General features: G+C 38.4%; 2 protein-coding genes across 2 annotated transcripts in view; one reads left to right on the plus strand and one right to left on the minus strand.

Moving 5' to 3' along the window:
- LOC102810294 (telomerase protein component 1-like) overlaps positions 1 to 21,072 on the plus strand; it is a 40,874-nt gene extending 19,802 nt beyond the window's left edge. Inside the window, exons 17-24 of the mRNA XM_085503367.1 lie at positions 4,979 to 5,107; positions 5,442 to 5,560; positions 6,465 to 6,597; positions 15,285 to 15,401; positions 15,833 to 15,976; positions 16,838 to 16,918; positions 18,698 to 18,856; positions 18,992 to 21,072. Coding sequence (XP_085359493.1) covers positions 4,979 to 5,107; positions 5,442 to 5,560; positions 6,465 to 6,597; positions 15,285 to 15,401; positions 15,833 to 15,976; positions 16,838 to 16,918; positions 18,698 to 18,856; positions 18,992 to 19,078 — 969 coding nt within the window. The 3' untranslated portion in view covers positions 19,079 to 21,072. The remainder of the gene's footprint in view (positions 1 to 4,978; positions 5,108 to 5,441; positions 5,561 to 6,464; positions 6,598 to 15,284; positions 15,402 to 15,832; positions 15,977 to 16,837; positions 16,919 to 18,697; positions 18,857 to 18,991) is intronic.
- Positions 21,073 to 21,229: 157 nt separating this feature from the next.
- LOC102803831 (uncharacterized) lies at positions 21,230 to 25,653 on the minus strand. Its single transcript, XM_006812591.3, has 2 exons — positions 23,714 to 25,653; positions 21,230 to 23,006 (listed from the first exon to the last, which is right to left on the minus strand). The coding sequence occupies exons 1-2, from the start codon at positions 25,261 to 25,263 to the stop codon at positions 22,988 to 22,990; spliced, it is 1,569 nt and encodes a 522-aa protein (XP_006812654.2). The 5' UTR covers positions 25,264 to 25,653; the 3' UTR covers positions 21,230 to 22,987.
- Positions 25,654 to 26,130: the final 477 nt, after the last annotated feature.

Below are 26,130 nucleotides of genomic sequence, written 5' to 3' on the forward strand. Positions count from 1 at the left end.
TTACACAGAGCTTCCACATGTTATGTACATACCAACTCAGTTACACAGAGCAGTCCCATATGTTATGCACATACCAGCTCAGTTACACAGAGCAGTTCCACACGTTATGTACATACCAACTCAGTTACACAGAGCTGTCCCACATGTTATGCACATACCAACTCAGTTACACAGAGCTGTCCCACATGTTATGCACATACCAACTCAGTTACACAGAGCTGTCCCACATGTTATGCACATACCAACTCAGTTACACAGAGCAGTCCCATATGTTATGCACATACCAGCTCAGTTACACAGAGCTGTTCCACATGTTATGCACATACCAACTCAGTTACACAGAGCTTCCACATGTTATGTACATACCAACTCAGTTACACAGAGCAGTCCCATATGTTATGCACATACCAGCTCAGTTACACAGAGCTGTTCCACATGTTATGCACATAGAAACTCAGTTACACAGAGCAGTCCCATATGTTATGCACATACCAGCTCAGTTACACAGAGCTGTTCCACATGTTATGCACATACCAACTCAGTTACACAGAGCTTCCACATGTTATGTACATACCAACTCAGTTACACAGAGCAGTCCCATATGTTATGCACATACCAGCTCAGTTACACAGAGCAGTTCCACACGTTATGTACATACCAACTCAGTTACACAGAGCTGTCCCACATGTTATGCACATACCAACTCAGTTACACAGAGCTGTCCCACATGTTATGCACATACCAACTCAGTTACACAGAGCTGTCCCACATGTTATGCACATACCAACTCAGTTACACAGAGCTGTCCCACATGTTATGCACATACCAACTCAGTTACACAGAGCAGTCCCATATTTTATGCACATACCAACTCAGTTACACAGAGCTGTCCCACATGTTATGCACATACCAACTCAGTTACACAGAGCAGTCCCATATGTTATGCACATACCAGCTCAGTTACACAGAGCAGTTCCACACGTTATGTACATACCAACTCAGTTACACAGAGCTGTCCCACATGTTATGCACATACCAACTCAGTTACACAGAGCTGTCCCACATGTTATGCACATACCAGCTCAGTTACAGAGCTGTCCCACATGTTATGCACATACCAACTCAGTTACACAGAGCAGTCCCATATGTTATGCACATACCAGCTCAGTTACACAGAGCAGTTCCACACGTTATGTACATACCAACTCAGTTACACAGAGCTGTCCCACATGTTATGCACATACCAACTCAGTTACACAGAGCTGTCCAACATCTTATGCACATACCAACTCAGTTACGCAGAGTTGTCCCACATGTTATGCACATACCAACTCAGTTACGCAGAGCTGTCCCACATTTTATGCACATACCAACTCAGTTACACATAGCTGTCCCATATGTTATGCACATACCAACTCAGTTACACAGAGCTGTCCCACATGTTATGCACATACCAACTCAGTTTAATATTCAGAGCTGTCCCACATGTTATGTACATACCAACTCAGTTACACAGAACTGTCTCACATATGTTATGCACATACCAGCTCAGTTACACAGAGCTGTCTCACATGTTATACACATACCAGCTCAGTACACAGAGCAGTCCCACATGTTATGTACATACCAACTCAGTCAGACAGAGCTGTCACACATGTTATGCACATACCAACTCAGTTACACAGAGCTGTCCCACATGTTATGCACAAACCAGCTCAGTAACAGAGCTGTCCCACATGTTATGCACATACCAACTCAGTTACACAGAGCTGTCCCACATGTTATGCACATACCAACTCAGTAACAGAGCTGTCCCACATGTTATGCACATACCAACTCAGTTACACAGAGCTGTCCCACATGTTATGCACATACCAGCTCAGTTACAGAGCTGTCCCACATGTTATGCACATACCAACTCAGTTACAGAGCTGTCCCACATGTTATGCTCATACCAACTCAGTTACAGAGCTGACCACATGTTATGCACATACCAGCTCAGTTACAGAGCTGTCCCACATGTTATGCACATACCAACTCAGTTACACAGAGCTGTCCCACATGTTATGCACATACCAGCTCAGTTACAGAGCTGTCCCACATGTTATGCACATACCAACTCAGTTACAGAGCTGACCACATGTTATGCACATACCAACTCAGTTACACAGAGCTGTCCCACATGTTATGCACATACCAGCTCAGTTACACAGAGCTGTCCCACATGTTATGCACATACCAACTCAGTTACAGAGCTGTCCCACATGTTATGCACATACCAACTCAGTTACACAGAGCTGTCCCACATGTTATGCACATACCAACTCAGTTACACAGAGCTGTCCCACATGTTATGCACATACCAACTCAGTTACACAGAGCTGTCCCACATGTTATGCACAAACCAGCTCAGTAACAGAGCTGTCCCACATGTTATGCACATACCAACTCAGTTACACAGAGCTGTCCCACATGTTATGCACATACCAACTCAGTAACAGAGCTGTCCCACATGTTATGCACATACCAACTCAGTTACACAGAGCTGTCCCACATGTTATGCACATACCAGCTCAGTTACAGAGCTGTCCCACATGTTATGCACATACCAACTCAGTTACAGAGCTGTCCCACATGTTATGCTCATACCAACTCAGTTACAGAGCTGACCACATGTTATGCACATACCAGCTCAGTTACAGAGCTGTCCCACATGTTATGCACATACCAACTCAGTTACACAGAGCTGTCCCACATGTTATGCACATACCAACTCAGTTACACAGAGCTGTCCCACGTGTTATGCACATACCAGCTCAGTTACAGAGCTGTCCCACATGTTATGCACATACCAACTCAGTTACAGAGCTGACCACATGTTATGCACATACCAACTCAGTTACACAGAGCTGTCCCACATGTTATGCACATACCAACTCAGTTACACAGAGCTGTCCCACATGTTATGCACATACCAACTCAGTTACAGAGCTGTCCCACATGTTATGCACATACCAACTCAGTTACACAGAGCTGTCCCACATGTTATGCACATACCAACTCAGTTACACAGAGCTGTCCCACATGTTATGCACATACCAACTCAGTTACACAGAGCTGTCCCACATGTTATGCACATACCAACTCAGTTACACAGAGCTGTCCCACATGTTATGCACATACCAACTCAGTTACAGAGCTGTCCCACATGTTATGCACATACCAGCTCAGTTACACAGAGCTGTCCCACATGTTATGCACATACCAACTCAGTTACACAGAGCTGTCCCACACGTTATGTACATACCAACTCAGTTACACAGCTGTCCCACATGTTATGCACATACCAACTCAGTTACACAGAGCTGTCCCACATGTTATGCACATACCAGCTCAGTTACAGAGCTGTCCCACATGTTATGCACATACCAGCTCAGTTACACAGAGCTGTCCTACATGTTATGCACATACCAGCTCAGTTACACAGAGCTGTCCCACATGTTATGCACGTGCCAGCTCAGTTACACAGAGCTGTCCCACATGTTATGTGCATACCAGCTCAGTTACACAGAGATTCCATATGTTATGCACATACCAGCTCAGTTACACAGAGCTGTCCCACATGTTATGCACATACCAGCTCAGTTACAACAGAGCTGTCCCACACGTTATGTACACACCAACTCAGTTACACAGAGCTGTCCCACATGTTATGCACATATACCAACTCAGTTACACAGAACTATCTCACATGTTATACACATACCAGCTCAGTTACACAGAGCTGTCCCACATGTTATGCACGTACCAGCTCAGTTACACAGAGCTTCCATATGTTATGCACATACCAACTCAGTTACATAGAGCTGTCCCACATGTTATGTACATACCAACTCAGTTACACAGAGCTGTCCCACACGTTATGTACATACCAACTCAGTTACACAGAGCTGTCCCACATGTTATGCACATATATACCAACTCAGTTACACAGAGCTATCTCACATGTTATACACATACCAGCTCAGTTACACAGAGCTGTCCCACATGTTATGCACATACCAGCTCAGTTACACAGAGCAGTCCCATATGTTATGCACATACCAGCTCAGTTACACAGAACTGTCCCACATGTTATGCACATACCAGCTCAGTTACACAGAGCAGTCCCATATGTTATGCACATACCAGCTCAGTTACACAGAGCAGTCCCATGTTATGCACATACCAGCTCAGTTACACAGAGCTGTCCCACATGTTATGCACATACCAGCTCAGTTACACGGAGCAGTCCCATATGGTATGCACATACCAGCTCAGTTACACAGAGCAGTCCCATATGTTATGCACATACCAGCTCAGTTACACAGAGCTGTCCCACATTTTATGCACATACCAACTCAGTTACACAGAGCAGTCCCATATGTTATGCACATACCAACTCAGTTACACAGAGCTGTCCCACATTTTATGCACATACCAACTCAGTTACACAGAGCTTCCATATGTTATGCACATACCAACTCAGTTACACAGAGCTGTCCAACATCTTATGCACATACCAGCTCAGTTACACAGAGCAGTCCCATATGTTATGCACATACCAGCTCAGTTACACAGAGCTGTCCCACATGTTATGCACATACCAGCTCAGTTACACAGAGCAGTCCGTTATGTTATGCACATACCAACTCAGTTACACAGAGCTGTCCCACATGTTATGCACATACCAACTCAGTTACGCAGAGCTGTCCCACATTTTATGCACATACCAACTCAGTTACACATAGCTGTCCCACATGTTATGCACATACCAACTCAGTTACACAGAGCATTCCCATATGTTATGCACATACCAGCTCAGTTACACAGAGCAGTCCCATATGTTATGCACATACCAGCTCAGTTACACAGAGCTGTCTCACATTCTATGCACATCATAGTTATCATTGGCTTATTTCTGAATATTTTTTTCTAGGAATATCCTCATCATCTGATCAAGATCAAAGACACAGAGAGACTAAAAGTGTTTCTGACTAACTGGAAGACATTCGACAAACTTTATGATGAAGAATTCAGCTCAAAATTATTGTTTTTCTGGCGAATGGTAATACATTACACATACACTTTATTTATGAGCACTTGAGTGTACTCTCATTGTACTCCCTAGGCTGATAATTATATTGAGTGAACCGTTTTTCACTTTCTAGGTTGTTATTAATGAATTTGTTAACAGATGTGTGAACCGTCATTGTACTCCTAGTTCTTATGTCTATGAAAATTTCACACTTAACAATGAGGTTAACTCTTTCTGAACTCTTGAAGTTATTTCTTAAGAACACCTGACGCTTGGAGACACTTAAAACTTAACAGTTAGCGTAATCTTGACATTTGGACACATAACACTTAACAATTATCATAATCTTATGTGTACTCCCTAGGCTGGTGGTTATGAAGAAATGGTGAAAGGATCAAAAGCATGTCTTGAAGAGTTGGAGAATGACCCTAGCGCTAACAGAGCTTTGCTTGCATTGAGGACAGCCAGTATTGCACGGGTTCTGTAAGTCATTATTAAACATGTAAATATGTGTGAAACTAGACTGCAATCACAGGAACACTTTTGAGCTGGCCAAATAACATGTGATTTATTTCTTAATATATTTGGGCTAAAAATAAGTCTATACACAAAAAATTATAATATTTTCAATATTCATGTGATTTTTCATATTCAAGATATTTATAGGATGAATTGTAATTTTTTTATTATTGTAATCATTTATTCATATTTGGTTTAATGAATTTACACTTTCTCATATGTCGTCCACCCCCCTGTTCAAATTATATCTATGTGCAGTAATTTTAACTGTACTGACTGGAAAGTCAAACAAAAGTTAAGTATGAGGAAGGAAAAGCTGAGGTGTTCTAAGGAGTCCAGTTACTATATTATGGCCCCATAACTTGCCTTTTTTCTGCTCACTTTACTAAAGTAATGTTGGGTTGAGAATAATATCGCTTTGACAAAAAATAACAAAAGTTTTAGCATTTCCACCACAAGAGGGAGTACTCAGCACCTAAAGAAAGAACAGTTAAAAGGGGCATCTTCATTTAAGCCTAATTTCACAACAAATTTGCTTTCTGGATTGAAATTATAATGGATAACAAAAGATAGATTAACATTGTTAACAACATAAACATTAATGTTCCATGATTCTTTTGTGCAATCCCTGGGTTTGGCAGGTTTCCTTTTAAACTGATAGTACTAAAATATGCATTACAGCTGTTGGGCACAAATTAAAAAAAAAATTGATATAGTTTGTCAGTGCAAAAATCTATTGATATTCTTTTCCCTTTGTAACACAGCAAATATAAAGTCACCCTCTTGACTTGATTCCATGTTTATTTGTAAATGTATTTGATTTTTGATTCAAATTAATTTCTGATATCATATATTTTGCATTGTTCAGTACACAAGCTGGTCAATATCAAGTTGCATTGGATCTACTCAAGAAAGCTATGGATATAGAAGAGAACGAGTTAGGGGCCCGTCCTGAGAGAATGGTGGAATTATACGATGTTTGCAGTAAAAATTATACTGATGTGAGTAAATTTATATAACTCTATTTTTTTTCAAATATTTGTTTGTACCAGATGACATTTCCAAACATGATGTTATCTTTCCTGACATTTTTCATGTGCAAATTTCAAGTACACTTTATGACAGTGAATACATAAAGTAGTTACTGTTAACCAGGCCCAGTCATACATAAGCACTTGCAGAGGGTTCTGCCAGAATTCTGTCCGATATTCGGCCAGTGGCTTCGCAGTTTTGATATCTTGCTATAAGCAAAGACACTAGTAGAACAGATCAAGTCAAAAAATATAACCAGTGTTTTCACAGACTTGTTTGAATTAATATTTCTAGAAATTGTCATTTGTCATGCAATTTTGTTTTTTAATTCACATGACGTCTTCGAAACATATCACACCTTTTAATATTCTCATCTTACCGGTATATCTATTTTATTACTACTAATGAGTTACACAATTTTAAATTCAAAATTATTCTATTATATATTTGATATATAATAATTTATTTTCTCACTACAGTATTCCTTCATGTAATGCATGTATTATTTCTTTGTTGTACATAGAGTGAATTATTACACCCATTATTCACATGTGGTTATTTTTACCCATGACATCTGTCATGTTTTGGTTTCATTCCAAAGATTACTTGATCTAAATTTAGTGTGTGATTCCCCTTGTTTGGTATATTTATGAGTACAACTATTGTGTCTTCCAATGTTGTAGGGATTTTGAGTCACAATAGAATTTAGGATTTTATCAGCTGTAGAGAAAGATATTTAATAAAAATAGAAATTGTATGTGGCTGCAGCCAGGGAGCCCCTGATAGCACAAACTGTTGTGACACCTGATTTCTTGTGTGTTATTTTTTACTTTTTTTTTTATTAAACACAAATTTCATATTCCTGAATTACAAATTCCATGAATATTTTTTTGAAGATCGCTGTATGAATGTATGATGTTCTGTCATTGGTGCATCAGAGAAACATTACTATTTGGAGGTTAAATTAAATATAGAAAATAATATGCAGGTTTATATTGTTTTTTTGTTTTTTTTTAAAAAAAAAGGTTTATATTGTTAGAGGATGCAGAAATTGTCTTTGGCCTTCAGACTGATATCATTTTTTAGCTCCTGTGTGTGGTGAAGCTACTAATCATCTCATATCTATTTATTTAAACAAAATCTCAGCAAAAACAGATTTTGATCAAATTTTATGGTGAACATCAGTTGGCTGATGATCTTAACTTCTAATACCATTGTTCCTTCAATGACTGTTGTGAATTTTCATTTCCTAGATATGTTTTCATAAAACAACAATGATTGCATATATTCTGTATTCACACAGGAGTTTTGCAGAGTTAAACTTAATAAATATTATTTCTGCAATTCAACTTTATAACTGATAAGAAGCTGATTGGTATTTTATGATAGTCTGGTCAAAGGTCCCTCTCTATAAATCATCTTAACCAGAAAATAAATTTTTATGAATTTTGTGAGGAACATTTCACTTTGGTTTTTTAAGACCAGGAGTCATAGCGTATTTTAAATTGTTAAATGCAAACATTTAGAGTGGTGACAGTTTATTGATTAACATTAAATTTAATCAAAGTGACTCAATGTTAATAATAGTCAGTCCAAAGGTCCCTGGTGTATATGGCTTTAAAAACATTGGAATCATTCACCTGGCTCACTGTCAATATTTGCTGTGTCTAGCCTTACTGCCCTGTGAACATTATCATTTATTGTTTGCCATGCAACAGTTCTATTGAATATGATTGCAATAGGCCATTTTTATGATAGCATTTCATTCACCCAAACTGTTACAACTCTTACAACGAATTATGGGTATTTTACAGGACAAAATGTTAGCTTTGCCACAGTTAAGATAACCACAATTTTTTATAAACAGTTTGATGTAGGAAAGACTATAGTCTCTTCAAATTAGATATTAAGTGCTAATTGTTAGGTTCTCTGTGCTGATGTGACATTACATACAATTATGTGCATGTGTAATGCACCCCCCCCCCCCCCCCCCTGTTGATGAGGTCGGATTTCCAGCACTGTATGATGGGGAAAATACCCCGGATTTCCAACTGTATATGGTGAAACAGAGTCTGGTAATCCAGACGAGTATGGAATAAAAATTCTGGAAATCCAGGCAGTTATGGCTACTAAATAAAATATGGCCTAGCTTATCTCACCACATACCGGTTGCTGAGGTTGGATTTCCAACACTCTATGACTAAAAAAACTTGGAATTCTGACTGTATTGGGCCAGTATGAAATAGATAATGATGGTGGAACGAATGAGCTCATCAACACCGTGAATCAGGACTAGTTTGGATTTACATTATCAGATATAAAATTTTGAACTTGGTAAATTAGCATATTATGAGAGGTATATTTGGAAATCCTACTCTGTATGGTGTCACAAAGGAACTCATCAACACCATAAGTAGGACCTATAGTTTTGGATTTCCATTACTGTATGGTGAATGGTGATTTTGAAATAAAACTTTGTATGACTTATACACCCATGGAAATTATACCCTGTATGAAGTAAACACACAAACTCATCAACAGGGGGGGGTGCAGATATAAACTGGAATGGCCCAATTTAATGCACTGTTTTGGTGTCAGTTGGGCATATGAGTACCTGCTAAACCTGCTCAACAGAGTTACCCATAATTACAATTGTCTAATAGAATGGTGCAACTGGTGCAATACAAACTCAAATTGTGACTGTGACCCCTGGTGCAACATAAACCCAAATAGTGGTATTGGCCCCCTGGTGCAACACAAACTGAAATAGTGGCATTGGCCTCTGGTGCAACACAAACTCAAATAGTGGCATTGGCCCCCTGGTGCAATACAAACTCAAATAGTGGCATTGGCCCCCTGGTGCAACACAAACTCAAATAGTGGCATTGGCCCCCTGGTGCAATACAAACTTGGTTAGTGGCATTGGCCTCTGGTGCAATACAAACTCAAATAGTGGCATTGGCCCCCCTGGTGCAATACAAACTTGGTTAGTGGCATTGGCCTCTGGTGCAATACAAACTCAAATAGTGGCATTGGCCCCCCTGGTGCAATACAAACTTGGTTAGTGGCATTGGCCTCTGGTGCAATACAAACTCAAATAGTGGCATTGGCCCCCCTGGTGCAATACAAACTTGGTTAGTGGCATTGGCCTCTGGTGCAATACAAACTCAAATAGTGGCATTGGCCCCCCTGGTGCAATACAAACTTGGTTAGTGGCATTGACCCCCTGGTGCAATACAAACTTGGTTAGTGGCATTGGCCTCTGGTGCAATACAAACTCAAATAGTGGCATTGGCCCCCTGGTGCAATACAAACTTGGTTAGTGGCATTGGCCTCTGGTGCAATACAAACTCAAATAGTGGCATTGGCCCCCTGGTGCAATACAAACTTGGTTAGTGGCATTGGCCTCTAGTGCAATACAAACTCAAATAGTGGCATTGGCCCCCTGGTGCAATACAAACTTGGTTAGTGGCATTGGCCTCTGGTGCAATACAAACTCAAATAGTGGCATTGGCCCCCTGGTGCAATACAAACTCGGTTAGTGGCATTGGCCCCCTGGTGCAATACAAACTCAAATAGTGGCATTGACCCCCTGGTGCAATACAAACTTGGTTAGTGGCATTGGCCTCTGGTGCAATACAAACTCAAATAGTGGCATTGGCCCCCTGGTGCAATACAAACTTGGTTAGTGGCATTGGCCTCTAGTGCAATACAAACTCAAATAGTGGCATTGGCCCCCTGGTGCAATACAAACTTGGTTAGTGGCATTGGCCTCTGGTGCAATACAAACTCAAATAGTGGCATTGGCCCCCTGGTGCAATACAAACTTGGTTAGTGGCATTGGCCTCTGGTGCAATACAAACTCAAATAGTGGCATTGGCCCCCTGGTGCAATACAAACTTGGTTAGTGGCATTGGCCTCTGGTGCAATACAAACTCAAATAGTGGCATTGGCCCCCCTGGTGCAATACAAACTTGGTTAGTGGCATTGACCCCCTGGTGCAATACAAACTTGGTTAGTGGCATTGGCCTCTGGTGCAATACAAACTCAAATAGTGGCATTGGCCCCCTGGTGCAATACAAACTTGGTTAGTGGCATTGGCCTCTGGTGCAATACAAACTCAAATAGTGGCATTGGCCCCCTGGTGCAATACAAACTTGGTTAGTGGCATTGGCCTCTAGTGCAATACAAACTCAAATAGTGGCATTGGCCCCCTGGTGCAATACAAACTTGGTTAGTGGCATTGGCCTCTGGTGCAATACAAACTCAAATAGTGGCATTGGCCCCCTGGTGCAATACAAACTTGGTTAGTGGCATTGGCCTCTGGTGCAATACAAACTCAAATAGTGGCATTGGCCCCCTGGTGCAATACAAACTTGGTTAGTGGCATTGGCCTCTAGTGCAATACAAACTCAAATAGTGGCATTGGCCCCCTGGTGCAATACAAACTTGGTTAGTGGCATTGGCCTCTGGTGCAATACAAACTCAAATAGTGGCATTGGCCCCCTGGTGCAATACAAACTTGGTTAGTGGCATTGGCCTCTAGTGCAATACAAACTCAAATAGTGGCATTGGCCCCCTGGTGCAATACAAACGTGGTTAGTGGCATTGGCCTCTGGTGCAATACAAACTCAAATAGTGGCATTGGCCCCCTGGTGCAATACAAACTTGGTTAGTGGCATTGGCCCCCTGGTACAATACAAACTCAAATAGTGGCATTGGCCCCCTGGTGCAATACAAACTTGGTTAGTGGCATTGGCCTCTGGTGCAATACAAACTCAAATAGTGGCATTGGCCCCCTGGTGCAATACAAACTTGGTTAGTGGCATTGGCCCCCTGGTGCAATACAAACTCAAATAGTGGCATTGGCCCCCTGGTGCAATACAAACTTGGTTAGTGGCATTGGCCCCCTGGTGCAATACAAACTCAAATAGTGGCATTGGCCCCCTGGTGCAATACAAACTTGGTTAGTGGCATTGGCCCCCTGGTGCAATACAAACTCAAATAGTGGCATTGGCCCCCTGGTGCAATACAAACTTGGTTAGTGGCATTGGCCCCCTGGTGCAATACAAACTCAAATAGTGGCATTGGCCCCCTGGTGCAATACAAACTTGGTTAGTGGCATTGGCCCCCTGGTGCAATACAAACTCAAATAGTGGCATTGGCCCCCTGGTGCAATACAAACTCAAATAGTGGCATTGGCCCCCTGGTGCAATACAAACTCAAATAGTGGCATTGGCCCCCTGGTGCAATACAAACTTGGTTAGTGGCATTGGCCCCCTGGTGCAATACAAACTCAAATAGTGGCATTGGCCCCCTGGTGCAATACAAACTCAAATAGTGGCATTGGCCCCCTGGTGCAATACAAACTCAAATAGTGGCATTGGCCCCTGGTGCAATACAAACTCAAATAGTGGCATTGGCCCCTGGTGCAATACAAACTCAAATAGTGGCATTGACCCCTGGTGCAATACAAACTCAAATAGTGGCATTGGCCCCTGGTGCAATACAAACTCAAATAGTGGCATTGGCCCCTGGTGCAATACAAACTTGGTTAGTGGCATTGGCCCTCTGGTGCAATACAAACTTGGTTAGTGGCATTGGCCCTCTGGTGCAATACAAACTCAAATAGTGGCATTGGCCCCTGGTGCAATACAAACTCAAATAGTGGCATTGGCCCCTGGTGCAATACAAACTTGGTTAGTGGCATTGGCCCTCTGGTGCAATACAAACTTGGTTAGTGGCATTGGCCCTCTGGTGCAATACAAACTCAAATAGTGGCATTGACCCCCTGGTGCAATACAAACTTGGTTAGTGGCATTGGCCCCCCTGGTGCAATACAAACTCAAATAGTGGCATTGACCCCTGGTGCAATGCAAACTTGGTTAGTGGCATTGGCCTCTAGTGCAATACAAACTCAAATAGTGGCATTGACCCCTGGTGCAATACAAACTTGGTTAGTGGCATTGGCCTCTAGTGCAATACAAACTCAAATAGTGGCATTGGCCTCTAGTGCAATACAAACTCAAATAGTGGCATTGGCCTCTAGTGCAATACAAACTCAAATAGTGGCATTGGCCCCCTGGTGCAACACAAACTCAAATAGTGGCATTGGCCTCTGGTGCAATACAAACTCAAATAGTGGCATTGACCCCCTGGTGCAATACAAACTTGGTTAGTGGCATTGGCCTCTGGTGCAATACAAACTCAAATAGTGGCATTGACCCCCTGGTGCAATACAAACTTGGTTAGTGGCATTGGCCTCTGGTGCAATACAAACTCAAATAGTGGCATTGACCCCCTGGTGCAATACAAACTTGGTTAGTGGCATTGGCCTCTGGTGCAATACAAACTCAAATAGTGGCATTGACCCCCTGGTGCAATACAAACTTGGTTAGTGGCATTGGCCTCTGGTGCAATACAAACTCAAATAGTGGCATTGGCCCCCTGGTGCAATACAAACTCAAATAGTGGCATTGGCCCCCTGGTGCAATACAAACTCAAATAGTGGCATTGGCCCCCTGGTGCAATACAAACTCAAATAGTGGCATTGACCCCTGGTGCAATACAAACTCAAATAGTGGCATTGGCCCCCTGGTGCAACACAAACTCAAATAGTGGCATTGGCCCCCTGGTGCAATACAAACTCAAATAGTGGCATTGGCCCCCTGGTGCAATACAAACTTGGTTAGTGGCATTGGCCTCTGGTGCAATACAAACTCAAATAGTGGCATTGACCCCCTGGTGCAATACAAACTTGGTTAGTGGCATTGGCCTCTGGTGCAATACAAACTCAAATAGTGGCATTGGCCCCCTGGTGCAATACAAACTCAAATAGTGGCATTGGCCCCCTGGTGCAACACAAACTCAAATAGTGGCATTGGCCCCCTGGTGCAATACAAACTCAAATAGTGGCATTGACCCCCTGGTGCAATACAAACTTGGTTAGTGGCATTGACCCCCTGGTGCAATACAAACTCAAATAGTGGCATTGACCCCTGGCTTAGTTTATGTAAGGGGGCTCCCACAGGAGTCTGTTTTAAGGCCAGTACTTTTTAATACTTTTGTAAATGACCTTTTTGCAATATCTAGAAATATATCACTTTATAATTATGCTGATGACAATACTATATCAGCTACTGGTGCAAATAAAAATGAGCTGATAAACAACTTAACTCAAAAGTCAGAAATAGCTGTCAAATGGTTCAAAGATAACATGATGGAAGCTAATATAAATAAATTTCAAGCAATTATATTAAATGACCAATCTGACAATACCACTTTTATTATTGGAGGTGTTGCTATTGAAACTGAAACTAGTGTTAAATTGCTCAGGATTAATATTGATCAGAATTTAAATGTTCATCATCATGTTAATGTTCTGTGTAAAAGGGCAGGTGCCCAATTGAAGGTTTTGCAAAGAATGTCTGGCTATTTAGATCAAGCCTCAAGACTATGTATATTTTGATGTTTTATTTTATCACATTTTACTTAATATTGTTCTTTAGTTTGGAATTTTTGTGGTAAAGTAAACATTGCTAAGATGGAGCGTATTCAATACAGAGCTCTGAAATATGTGTACAATGATTTTCAGTCCAGCTATCAAACTTTATTAGAACATGCTGGACTACAAGCACTAGAGATGTCCAGGAATCGTGACATACTTGTTGAAGTTTATAAAAGCGTGAACAAACTCTCCCCATCTTTTATATGGGATTTATACAAAGAGAAAAATGTAATGTACAATTTAAGAAATTCTCATCAATTACAGTTAAAACGACCAAGGACTAAACGCTATGGACTGGAGTCATTGTCTTATTATGGTGCTAAAATGTGGAACTCGCTTCCTAATCGAATGAAGGAGTGCAAAGATTTGTATTCTTTTAAGCAAATGGTGTCATTGTGGTCACCATCATTTTAGGATATTTTATCATTAGGATGTTGTTTTTCTCTGTGTTTGATGTTTGTAATTTTTGCTTTTGTTTGATGTAATTTTTAGTAGTAAGTGAGTAGCCTTTTGCTAGGTATTTCAAACTGACTTTAAATAAACAAATTGGAAATTGAACACCAGGTTATTAGGTAATGTAGGTAACAACCATTATGTTACCAGTGATCAAAATACGTTATGAACAAAAATTAGTTATATCTTATACATATGTAGCACTCTGAGAATTATCCGGACAGTTAGTTAGCAAGATGGCTTGCAACTTTGCAAAGCACTTTTTTGTCCACTCTGGACTTGAAGGTGCTGTTCTATCAACAATCACAGAGTTTAGATAAATCCATTATTCAAGATGAAGGGTAAAGCGCAAATTTTCATGATGATATACATTCATTGGAATGCAGTAACACATCATTTTGATTTGTCTTAACACTCTTGAATCACATAGATGAATGATGGTATGTACACGAGATTAGAAAATTCTCATGTTAACAATCCATAAAATTACAATGCTAGATACACCATGCTATGAGTCTAACAGTGTGTCAAGTCTAGAACAAAATAAAAGCCAAGTGTTTCACAAAGTTGTATGCCATCTAACTGACTGCCTATCCAAATAATTCTTAAAACCGCTGTAAAAGCAATATTTGGTTTATATACTCATAGAGAAAATATACTGCTAATAACAAATTTAACATCATATTTTCATCCTAGATTTTAAAGTTATACAGTTTTATTCAACGTAGTCAAATAGGTGAATTGCGTCCAGCCATCGAGTATGGAAGAAAATCTATTAAAATTAGAGAAACTCTTTCTGGTGACCAACATAAGGTAATGATAGATTCTGAATAATTTTATCTCATTATTCTCAAGCTTTGATATTTTATATTTATTTTTTTTAACAATAGAAATATTGCATCTAGGCTACTCTATTTTCTTTATCTTAGTGTCTTCACTTTTGTCCCTACTCATTTCATGCCTCCCATCCCTGTTTCTCTCATCTCATTATTTTACATATTTTTCCCCAACTCCATCTCTTATTATCTCATCCTTTTCATCCAACTTCCCCCACTCCACCCATCTAATTTTATCCCTTTGCTTTGCATCCCTTTTTCTCTCAACATAATTCATCCAACTTATCATACTTCCTGTCATCTTTTTTCATTTCAACTCCTGTGCCATTCTCCTCTGATTCCATCCCATCCCACACTTCTGTTACCTACAGACTGAACACATGTTCTATTACATTTCATGAATTCCAGTTCAAGATGGGTTTATCCTTAATGACCCTAGCATTCAATCTAGAGTCTTGGAATGGTTTGGGAGGAGACAGTTCATTGTCTCCTGAGGAGGCTATTGAAGAAGGCATGAAACACATTAAAGAAGCTATCACAATATTTACAGAGGTATGATTCAGTGAAAATAAGATCCAGCAAATATACCTTTTTTCCTATATTTTACATTCAACTCATCAGAAATCAGTGAAAATAAATTCCACACAAAACACCTTAAAAGTCTTTTCAGTGAAAATTAATTCCAGCTAAAATGAAGTATTTTACAGTATCCAACCTTACTTTTTAACTCACACAATGATTACCCTGTATGTGTCTGAATGTCTGTTTGACTGGTATTCTAAATATGGCTCATCTGATTGTTATGAAACTGTGGAATAATACACAGACTAATTTATACAAATGTATTGACTCTGTTGTAGTGACAATATCAGGTCCTATCACATGGCATTTGTAAATTGACATTAAAATTATTTTAATGTCAATATCAACTTTTAAATAGTCACATTTCACAAATCAAAGCTGCTTAATTTGTTTTTTTCAGAACTTTTGCACAAATTTTTATCAAGATCTTCAATTATGTCCATTCAAATTTACCATTCATGTAGGGGGAACATATTATCGCATGTTCCACAAAATCTAACAAAAAGTGTTACTAATTATCTTGTTCTTACATGTACTTGTTGCTGAACAAGTTTGTTTCATACATTGGAGAATATGCCAATTATACGCCATATGTTTTGAACAACTTATGACAATACTGATATTAGTGTACAAATTATTCATCTGTTTCTATACTACATGTATATATGTACATCACCACTAGTATGGTATACTAGATTACATTCACTAGTATTAAGTAGAATCTAAGCAAATTTGGCCTAAAATGTGATTACAGTGTCATGTTCAGTCCACTGCCCTTGATTATTATCTACCCTTGACACTTATCCCATCTTTTATTATATCTATACATAGCTAGGAGATGACGGCCATCTTGCTGAAGCTATCATGACCAAGGGTGTATTGTATCCTAGAGGTAGTATTGAACAACTTAAGGTAAATAACTCATTTTCATATTATTTATGTCATGTGGGGTTTGTTGGCATGGTAACTATTATAACAAAGAAATGTTCACCATATGAATACTACAAATACCATTCTAAATGCTACAACGGTAGCATCACGTTTTGTTAGTCCCCGTTCGGACGCAGTCCGAAAACGGGGACTTATGTTTTGCCCTGTGTGCGTCCGTGCGTCCGTGCGTCCGTGATCACCTGTATCTTGAACATGCATGGACCAATTAAGTTCAAACTTCACTCATACATCACACCTTATATGGGACATATGCACATGCATTTTTTTCATGATCCGATTAACGATAGCCGAATAGCGGCCATTTTAAGGCCGAAAATGCATCAAAATCGCACATTTTCACCATTCCGGACCCGGATCTCAGTTATGCATGGACGGAGTTTGTTCAAATTTGGTACATACATTAAACATAATAGGACCTTGATGCACGTCATTTTTTTTTTTGGATCGGGTTCGAAATGGCCGACTGGCGGCCATTTTGTTTTAAAGAATTCAGTTCTGGATCCGTATCTGAGACATGCTTGGATTGATCGAGTTCAAACTTCACACACACAAGGTACATCATGTCACAAATATGTATGTGCATTTGTTTCATGATCTCATTAACGATAGCCAAATGGCGGTCGCTTTAAGGCCGAAAATGCATTGAAATCGCACATTTTCACCATTCCGGACCCGGATCTCAGTTATGCATGGACGGATTTCATTCAAATTTGGTACATACATTAAACATAATAGGACCTTGATGCACGTCATTTTTTTTTCGGATCAAGTTCGAAATAGCCGACTGGCGGCCATTTTGTTTTAAAGAATTCAGTTCTGGATCCGTATCCGAGACATGTCTGGATTGATCAAGTTCAAACTTCACACACACAAGGTACATCATGTCACAAATATGTATGTGCATTTGTTTCATGATCTCATTAACGATAGCCAAATGGGGGCCGCTTTAAGGCCGAAAATGCATTGAAATCGCACATTTTCACCATTCCGGAACCGTATCTCAGTTATGCATGGATGGATTTTGTTCAAATTTGGTACATACATTAAACATAATAGGACCTTGATGCACGTCTTTTTTTTTTTCGGATCAAATTCGAAATGGCCGACTGGCGGCCATTTTGTTAAAGAATTCAGTTCTGGATCCGTATCCAAGACATGTCTGGATTGATCAAGTTCAAACTTCACACACACATGGTACATCATGTCACAAATAGATATGTGCATTTGTTTCATGATCTGCTTAACAATAGCGGAATGATGGCCATTTTAAGGCTGAAAATGCATCAAAATCACATATTTTCACAATTCCAGAACCGGATCTCAGTCATGCATGGATGGATTTTGTTCAGATTTAGCACAATGTGTTGTACATATGCAGGTGCATTTCGGTCATGATCTGCTTTGAATGTATATGTCACTCAAATATGAACGGAACGGGGACGTGTCATTGACAATGACTTGTTCAATATGATTCCCATGTAACATAAACAATGCTTGTTTGCGGTGCTTTTAAAGATGTAAGGATACAATTTTGTTATTCCCCTTGCTAGGAAAACCAGTGAGATCTTCACAGCAAAATGTTCCAATTTTCTTTTAGAAATTTGTCTCTTCAGCAGTATATGCTATCACTTCTGTATTTTATTTTGAATACTAAAATTTGTCACAGTTCACTGTATCACTTATAAATCTATATTTTATGTTGAATATGAAATAATAAGAAATGTGTTTATTTAATTTTAGTATTATGAAGAAAGCATGGAGCTGTGTTTACAGACATACGGTGAAATTCATGTACTACGCTGTCGTCAATTGCTAAATATCGGGATATACTATGAAGATGTGGGTGATTACTACAAAGCGTATGACTTCTTTAAAAAATGGACATATGTTACTGAACAGGTAAATGCCTTGTGTTATCATTAAGTAAATATAAATTTCGTTTAAAGCCTAAAATCATGAAAAAGTAAAGAAAACTAAGTTGTAATGTTTCATTTATGCTTTTTTTTTATTCAAATATATGTTTATATTTTATAGTTATATGGATTGGAACATCCAAAAACAAAACGTGCAATTAGTACACTGGAAGAGCCGATGTACGTCAGAATAGCAAGAAACTCGTAGAAAGACTACAAAGATATGGAGTATATGGTAATTCAGCTGAATGCATATAAGGAGTTGAGGAGGAGCAACTTGGGGGGGGCATAGTAGAAAAACTACGTAAACTATTTTTTTATGTTTGAGTTTATATATATACGGTATATATATATATATATATATATATATATATATAGTTTTTCTTTAATTACTCCATGTCACTTCCATCGTAAGATTTGTTTTCACCTAACCCCCCCCCCCCCAGTTTATATTAGTCAGTCCCTAAATATACAGACCATAATCACATTGTGTGGGAGTTTTATTTCAATAGTCAAAAACGTTTTTTATCTTATATGAGGTTACCACGACAATAAAATGTTACCATGGTTATATGGATAGTTGATGCTTTAAATACATGTATTGATTTCAGAAAGAGCCCATTTTTATTGGTGAACTCTAAACTGTCTGTAAGTCTGACATTTTTAACCTAATCAAAGTACCAATACAATGCATGGTATATATTATGTGCAAATATATTTATGTTTTCTGGATATTTATACTGAGTACTACATTTACAAATACTATTCATGTTTTAAGAAATTATATAAGATTTAGAGTGAAAAATAATATATAATAATTATGAGTAAACACGTGGATGTAATATACCTAATTGTCAGAATAGAATGGAGGCTGATTTTAGTGAAAATGATCAGCAAATTTTCATCCATTTGCTTTTTGAAATTAGAAAAAAATTATGATTTAAAGAATATTCTACTTTTAATACAAGTTTTTATCACACTGTTATATCATCAGGCATTTTTTTTATACTTGAAGTGCTGGCAATTGACAGCTGAAAGCACTGTTAAAATGTAACTTATTTGTTATGATTGGTGGGGGGGTGTCTAATCTCAGTTTATAATATGCAATACAGTTTGTTCAATGTATATATTGTATTAAAATTTAAGAAAGAGGAGAATCTATACTGTTATTCACACATTTTATTTTTACCTGACTTTAGTATTTTAACTTTTGTATCACCGTATACACTGTTTTATAGATTGCTGTATGTGGACTTTTATATGTGAAAAATGTTGTTTTTTTCGATACACAAACCCATATCAACAATGCAAATCAAATAAGACAATATGTAATTATATATAATTTGACATTGTTAAGCATATTAGAAGATGTCTCATCTCGGCTTTTGCTTACTAACACCAATAATGATTTACTTTTAACTTTTTACCAATTTCAAACTATAAATAATTGTTTTTGGTGTCCCTTTATGTCAACGTGAAAACACAGATGAATCCCCAGTGTCATCTGCTTACAAAATTGTATGTTAATTTACGCTTATTAGGAGTATTGTTTAAGCGTGGTCTGAACATGCGTTTGCAATTACAGCTGCCAATGGCTTCAACATTGACAGAAATAACTTTCTCGGTGATCTTTTTTTCAATCATGTTTATTACGAGTTCCACCATATAATGGTAATTCTAATTATCCAGTCCGTAATTTCCATATTGCATTAATTTAAACAGTATCGTCACAGATTGGTTTTCTCTAAATCCATATTGCAATGGTTAATGTGAAATTGACACAGAACATTTATTCTATGAAAGATATACCACCAAGGTTATGTGATAAAGACATTTCAATACCAGACATTAAATTGAAAAATGTCATATCCCCAGTCTGTTTACAAAGTGACTAAACAATTTGGTACCGTAGTTGAAGTAAAACAATATAACCTACCATGGCATAAAGTATTTTAAACTTGTCATAACCCAGTTATTCATATGTGATACTCCATGTTTCCATCTTTGACATCGTAATATCATATTTGGTAAAACCTTACCATATTTGGTCTTTGCATAATTATTGGGAGCAGATGTTTTTTATGTACATTATTAATTGTATCATTTGAATTGTTTGTAAGAAAAAAAAGTCCAGTAAGATATCATGTATAAAATAGCTCAAAATTAGGAAACAATTGTCACAATAAAGAGAATACTGATAAAGCAGTCTGTTTTGTGTCCTTGCTGTGGCTTTTGCTTTGAACTCCTGGTAGACCAGTTCCACTGACTTGTCTCACTCAAGCTGGCACTTATAAGTTTAGGTGGAAGCAATCACAAACTGTTCATCCAAATTGTCATTATAGAAATTCTACAAGATGAAAGCAATTATAAGAGATCTTTATTATTCATCTTGCATTCATAAATACAATAATTCTATCATTATACATATTTTGTACTTTGAAACATTTTCCCTTGCTCCCACCACCATATAAATGTCTTTATTAATAAATGTAATAATTAAACAATGTACACTGCAGTCCTGGGCATAACTAAACTCAAGTTGGCTATCGGCATGGCTTTGACTATTCATTAAAATTTATAATTTTAAAATGAATATCATCCATAATATTCTTTGTAATATTTACCTGTTTTACTAATAAAGGACATTTTTAGAAAGATTGTTCTGTACAATTTACTAGTAGATATGTAAGACTTTTAAAAACGAGATGCTATTTAAACGGTAAATTACACTCGGCACTAGCATAAAATCTTTTTTCATTGCCGAGTTGAACCTAACTATCATTCTTCCCATTTGTAAATAATTGAGAGTTAAAAAAAAAAAAAAAAAACATCTTTCAAAAATTTACATTATGTTTAATCGATTGATTTATGCTATAGAAACAACCTTGATTGATCTATAGTAAGATGTATAGACAGTTTCAAAAAGTAGTAAATACAATAATGATAAAAATCAGTATTAAACTACTCTAACCATGTGCACTAGTTAGCTCAATTAGTCGTCATTTGTAAATTTAGTTAACACATTCTGTTCGCTACGTTATTAACATTTTGAAAAGATATGCTTTAAAATGCACATACATCTTAATTTAGGATGTATATCAACTTTTAAAATTTCATATCAAAAATTAAATGTACAGAATGATTTATTATCATTGGTTTGGGTAATATAAACATAAAACACTGAATATGATATCTATCTAGATTATGAAAAAACAACATCTGTTCTTAGTAACAATAGCAAATTATCACAATTGCTTTCTTCTATTTTTCATATCAACTTTTCAAATTAAAGGTACAGCATGGTATATTAATATTGGCTTTGGTAATATAAAACACTGAATATGTCTGTCTAGATTATGAAAAAACAACATCTGACCTTAGTAACAATAGCAAATTATCACAATAGTTTTTTTGTTTTTTTTTAAAAAAACAAACAAACAAACCCTGCACCTAAAACAATAACTGTTAATAACATTCAAGGTGTGTCACCTTGATATCAATAACCATTTGAGCACATCATTTTAAATTTGTTCAAATTTTCTGCAATTTTCACTGAATTCTTAATTTTGGACCACACAGACAAAATGTGACATGACTTCTAGTTGTTGATCGAAAATTGAAATTTTTGCAAAATTTCATTTGGAAAAAAAAAAGATTATAAATGACGCTCAAAGGATTAAGCTTAATTGCATATATGTGAAATATTTGAGAAATAACCAGCATGTACCCTTGTGAGTACGAGTAACTGGAACAAGGCAATCATGAATCTGTACAAGGTAAAAACACTATACAGCTGTGTTAGCAAATAAATCCATTAGGAAGGCCTACCAAAATTATCATTGCATGTGCTAAAAACACACTTCATGCTAATGAGGTGCTTGCAGCAATACCCCCTGCAATTGTTTCAAGTTAGTTGAGTATAGGTATATAAGTATAAGTGGTCTTGATGATAAAATACAAATTTTGAATTCACGCTTGGACACTTTAATCACTATCAAAAAAAGATAAACATCTTCTGTTTACCAATATTCCCATCGCCAGAAAGGAGGGCAGCCTTCCACATCATAAGTACAATAACATTCATGGTCAGGAGGACAGCCAAGAATAACTTCTATCTTCAGTCTTCTACTGCTTCTCTACAAAGATAAAATATAGAAATTTTTATTAATATTAATTCTATTTTTGAATAGTGCTCTTTTTAATGGTATTTTCTATGGAGACTGGCTTTTCAATTTTTACGCAAGAATTACAACTACGGTACACAGGGTTATCACACCTGATAGGCAAATAAATTCATACTTGTTCACGCACAGTATTTAGAAAAGTACCGTAGGTGGTTAGTGAGTGAGTAGAAGGCCAGATAATCAACTTTCAGCCTCCTTCTAAGGAACCCACCTGAAAATGGTTGAGTAAAAAAAAAAGTGCAATTTCTTTCGCAAAGCCTACTGTGTAGGAATGTATGAATGATCATGTAATAGATCTGATTGGAAGTGCCTGTGAAATATGTGTCCAATCATATCCTTGGGCGGACATCCAGTGAAAACAAATTCAAATATTAAATAGAGATTGACCTAAGCATTGTCTATGCCCAAAAATGCATGCATATGCCTTCACTTGACATTGAAATTGCACATGCACATATAATCAAAATTAGGCACTTGCTGATTGGATAATGTTAATTATCTCATTAATATTAATCAGAACTAACAATGATACCACCACATCATCATTGCTTGATTGCTAAATTTGAATTCTAACATCAATTTTGATTTATAAAAATATGTATTTATAAAACTGACCCCCAGCTTTCTGCCCACCACTATATGCATCAACTGTAACTTACGAAAAGTCCACCTGCTGTGGATCTGTGAACAGAAGGAAGTTCTTCAATTGTCTGGAAAGAGTGAATTTCTCTATGGCATCTACATACTTCTTTCCAAGCATCACTCGAAGTGCATGCCGGCACTGATGTTGAAGAGTCCGCGGAATCCTTCTCATTTGACACACTTTATTACACAACAAGATATAGCTATCTAACGCAGCAAGGAGATCATCAGGAGTGGCTAGGTCCCAGTGGTACTTTTGTTGCTTTATTACGTAATTAGTGACGGCAGCCTCGCAATGAATTAGAAACATAGTGGAATTCCAGTTTGCAAATGAGTTTACTATAAATCCTACTGTATCTATATGGCGATAATACAACGAACTCATTGCCATAATTAAATCATAGTAGTCAATGGGCGAGAAACAAGCTCCTTTCATGATCAGCGTTTTCAGCCACTCGAAGTTGGTGGGTTTATAGACGACAAGCAGGTCCTTTCTAGCCCCTGTTATGAATTCATCCAATACTGTCTTCCCATCTGAATCAACCGTATTCACATCATCTACTTTATCAACTATCATCGGAAGCAGATCTTTGATAATATGGCCGACGACTAAGAAAGGTCTTGGGAAGATTTCTTTCAGCATACGCACGTTCTTGAAGAAAATGTGCAATAATGTCTGTTGACGGTCATTTTTTCCATTAAAATCAAACCCATGGTTACCGAGAAACTCAATGTAGTTTGTTAGGAACATCTTCTCTAAGTTTAAAAAAATCCATTGTTTAGCCGTTAATTGGACACCCCCGAAAGGACCCTCATCCAGATCATCGCAATTCTTCAGAAGGCCCTCGACATAGCAGAACCACAACGCAAGCGCCATGTGGGCCAGTGTGTTGCCATTCTCGCCTTTCCTTGCGTTGACATCACAGCCGTGTTTTATAAGCAACGATAGGATTTCTTTCTCCCTGGGAGTATGCGCCAGGTATCGCCTCGTGGACAGCACGTAGAGTAGCTCGTCCTCGGGTGGGTGACCATTTTCTAGCAACATGGTCACTAGTTCGGTGTTGCATCTAACAGTCGCACAGTACAGTGCTGACGCGTTTTTCACCCCCCTGTATCTCTCTCTGGACACTTCCCCATACTCAGACTTTTTACATTTTCTCAGATCGAGCCCATACTCTATCAACAACTTCAACAGCTTGGGTTCTTTGTCCATCTCGCTGCAAATCGACACGATGGCTAGAGGTGTGATGGGATTGAACGGTGGGTCCGTCATGCTACCTGTTATAGTAGCGATCCTTGTTTCTTTCAGGTACTCACCAACTTCGAACTTCATACCTCCGTATGCCTCCCTGAATTCCATGTCTACAGGGCATCCTCTTTCCAGCATGTACTTTAACCCACGATAATTATCGGAGCATAGTACACGCTGGTACATTTTTTCAAATTCTGCACGTTCCTCCTCCGTCATACTCTCCAATAATTTATCCTTGCCATATTTCTCCACAAGCGCGTCTAGTGACTTGTCGTCCAACCCTCGCTGGTTTTTACACATGTTATACTTGAACATGATTCTGGTACAATTTGGGAGTGACAGAAACCACTTCGGAAAAGAACTACGTGTTTCTATTAAATTGGCTTCGGTAAAAGGGACTTTCCGTCCTTGTCGTCACGTGACCAAAGTACGGGACTCTCCCCGTTTTATTCCCAGGGTTCCTTGCACCACTTTGTAGATTTAGAACAGTTTGGGGCTTCCCCAGGACGTTTTCTGTATTTCCCGAATTCTGGTAGTTTTCTGTGGAATCTGTACGTTCCGGAATTTGGCAGTTGTGTTATTTCCGAGCAGAAAGCGACCCCTTAACAAGCCAAACTCGGCCAAACTAAGTCAGAAACTTCCCCAAACTAGGCAAATAGCTAAATAATGTGCAAGTCAATCGCATCATGGAGGCAGGTTTTCGCAGGTAGTAAGATTTCCGGAAGTGACGTTATTATGATAAGAACTTGTTGAACAGTGGCGGCGACACGGGGGGTGCAGTCGACCCCTCGAAAAAAATGGGGGGGGGGCGTCGCCCTCTAAAATCAAGCTGAAATCCTCTGTGTCAACAAAATTTGCCTCTCAAAATGCAGAGGGTCCAGATTTCAAAATTTTTAAGAGGAAGCATGTGCCCTCGGACCCCCTAGTATTGGAAGGTGAACAGATCTCGCACCCATGCAAAAGGTCGTGCCGTCGCCTCTGCGAGACTTGCACTGAGTCTCTTGTTTATTTACTCTTGTATATTTATTTTACTTTTGTGCTAAATATCAAATTAAGGCACATGTCAGTGTACGGTCAATGTACAAGTACCTGGATATAAAAAGCTGCTACACTGAAGCCAAACGAAATTTAGCAGCTAAAGCAGCCCGAGCAATGTATGCATTGAAACCTACCTACCACCAG

Source organism: Saccoglossus kowalevskii, chromosome 9 (assembly GCF_978046115.1).
Source record: "Saccoglossus kowalevskii chromosome 9, keSacKowa6.1, whole genome shotgun sequence".
Lineage (NCBI taxonomy): Eukaryota > Metazoa > Hemichordata > Enteropneusta > Harrimaniidae > Saccoglossus > Saccoglossus kowalevskii.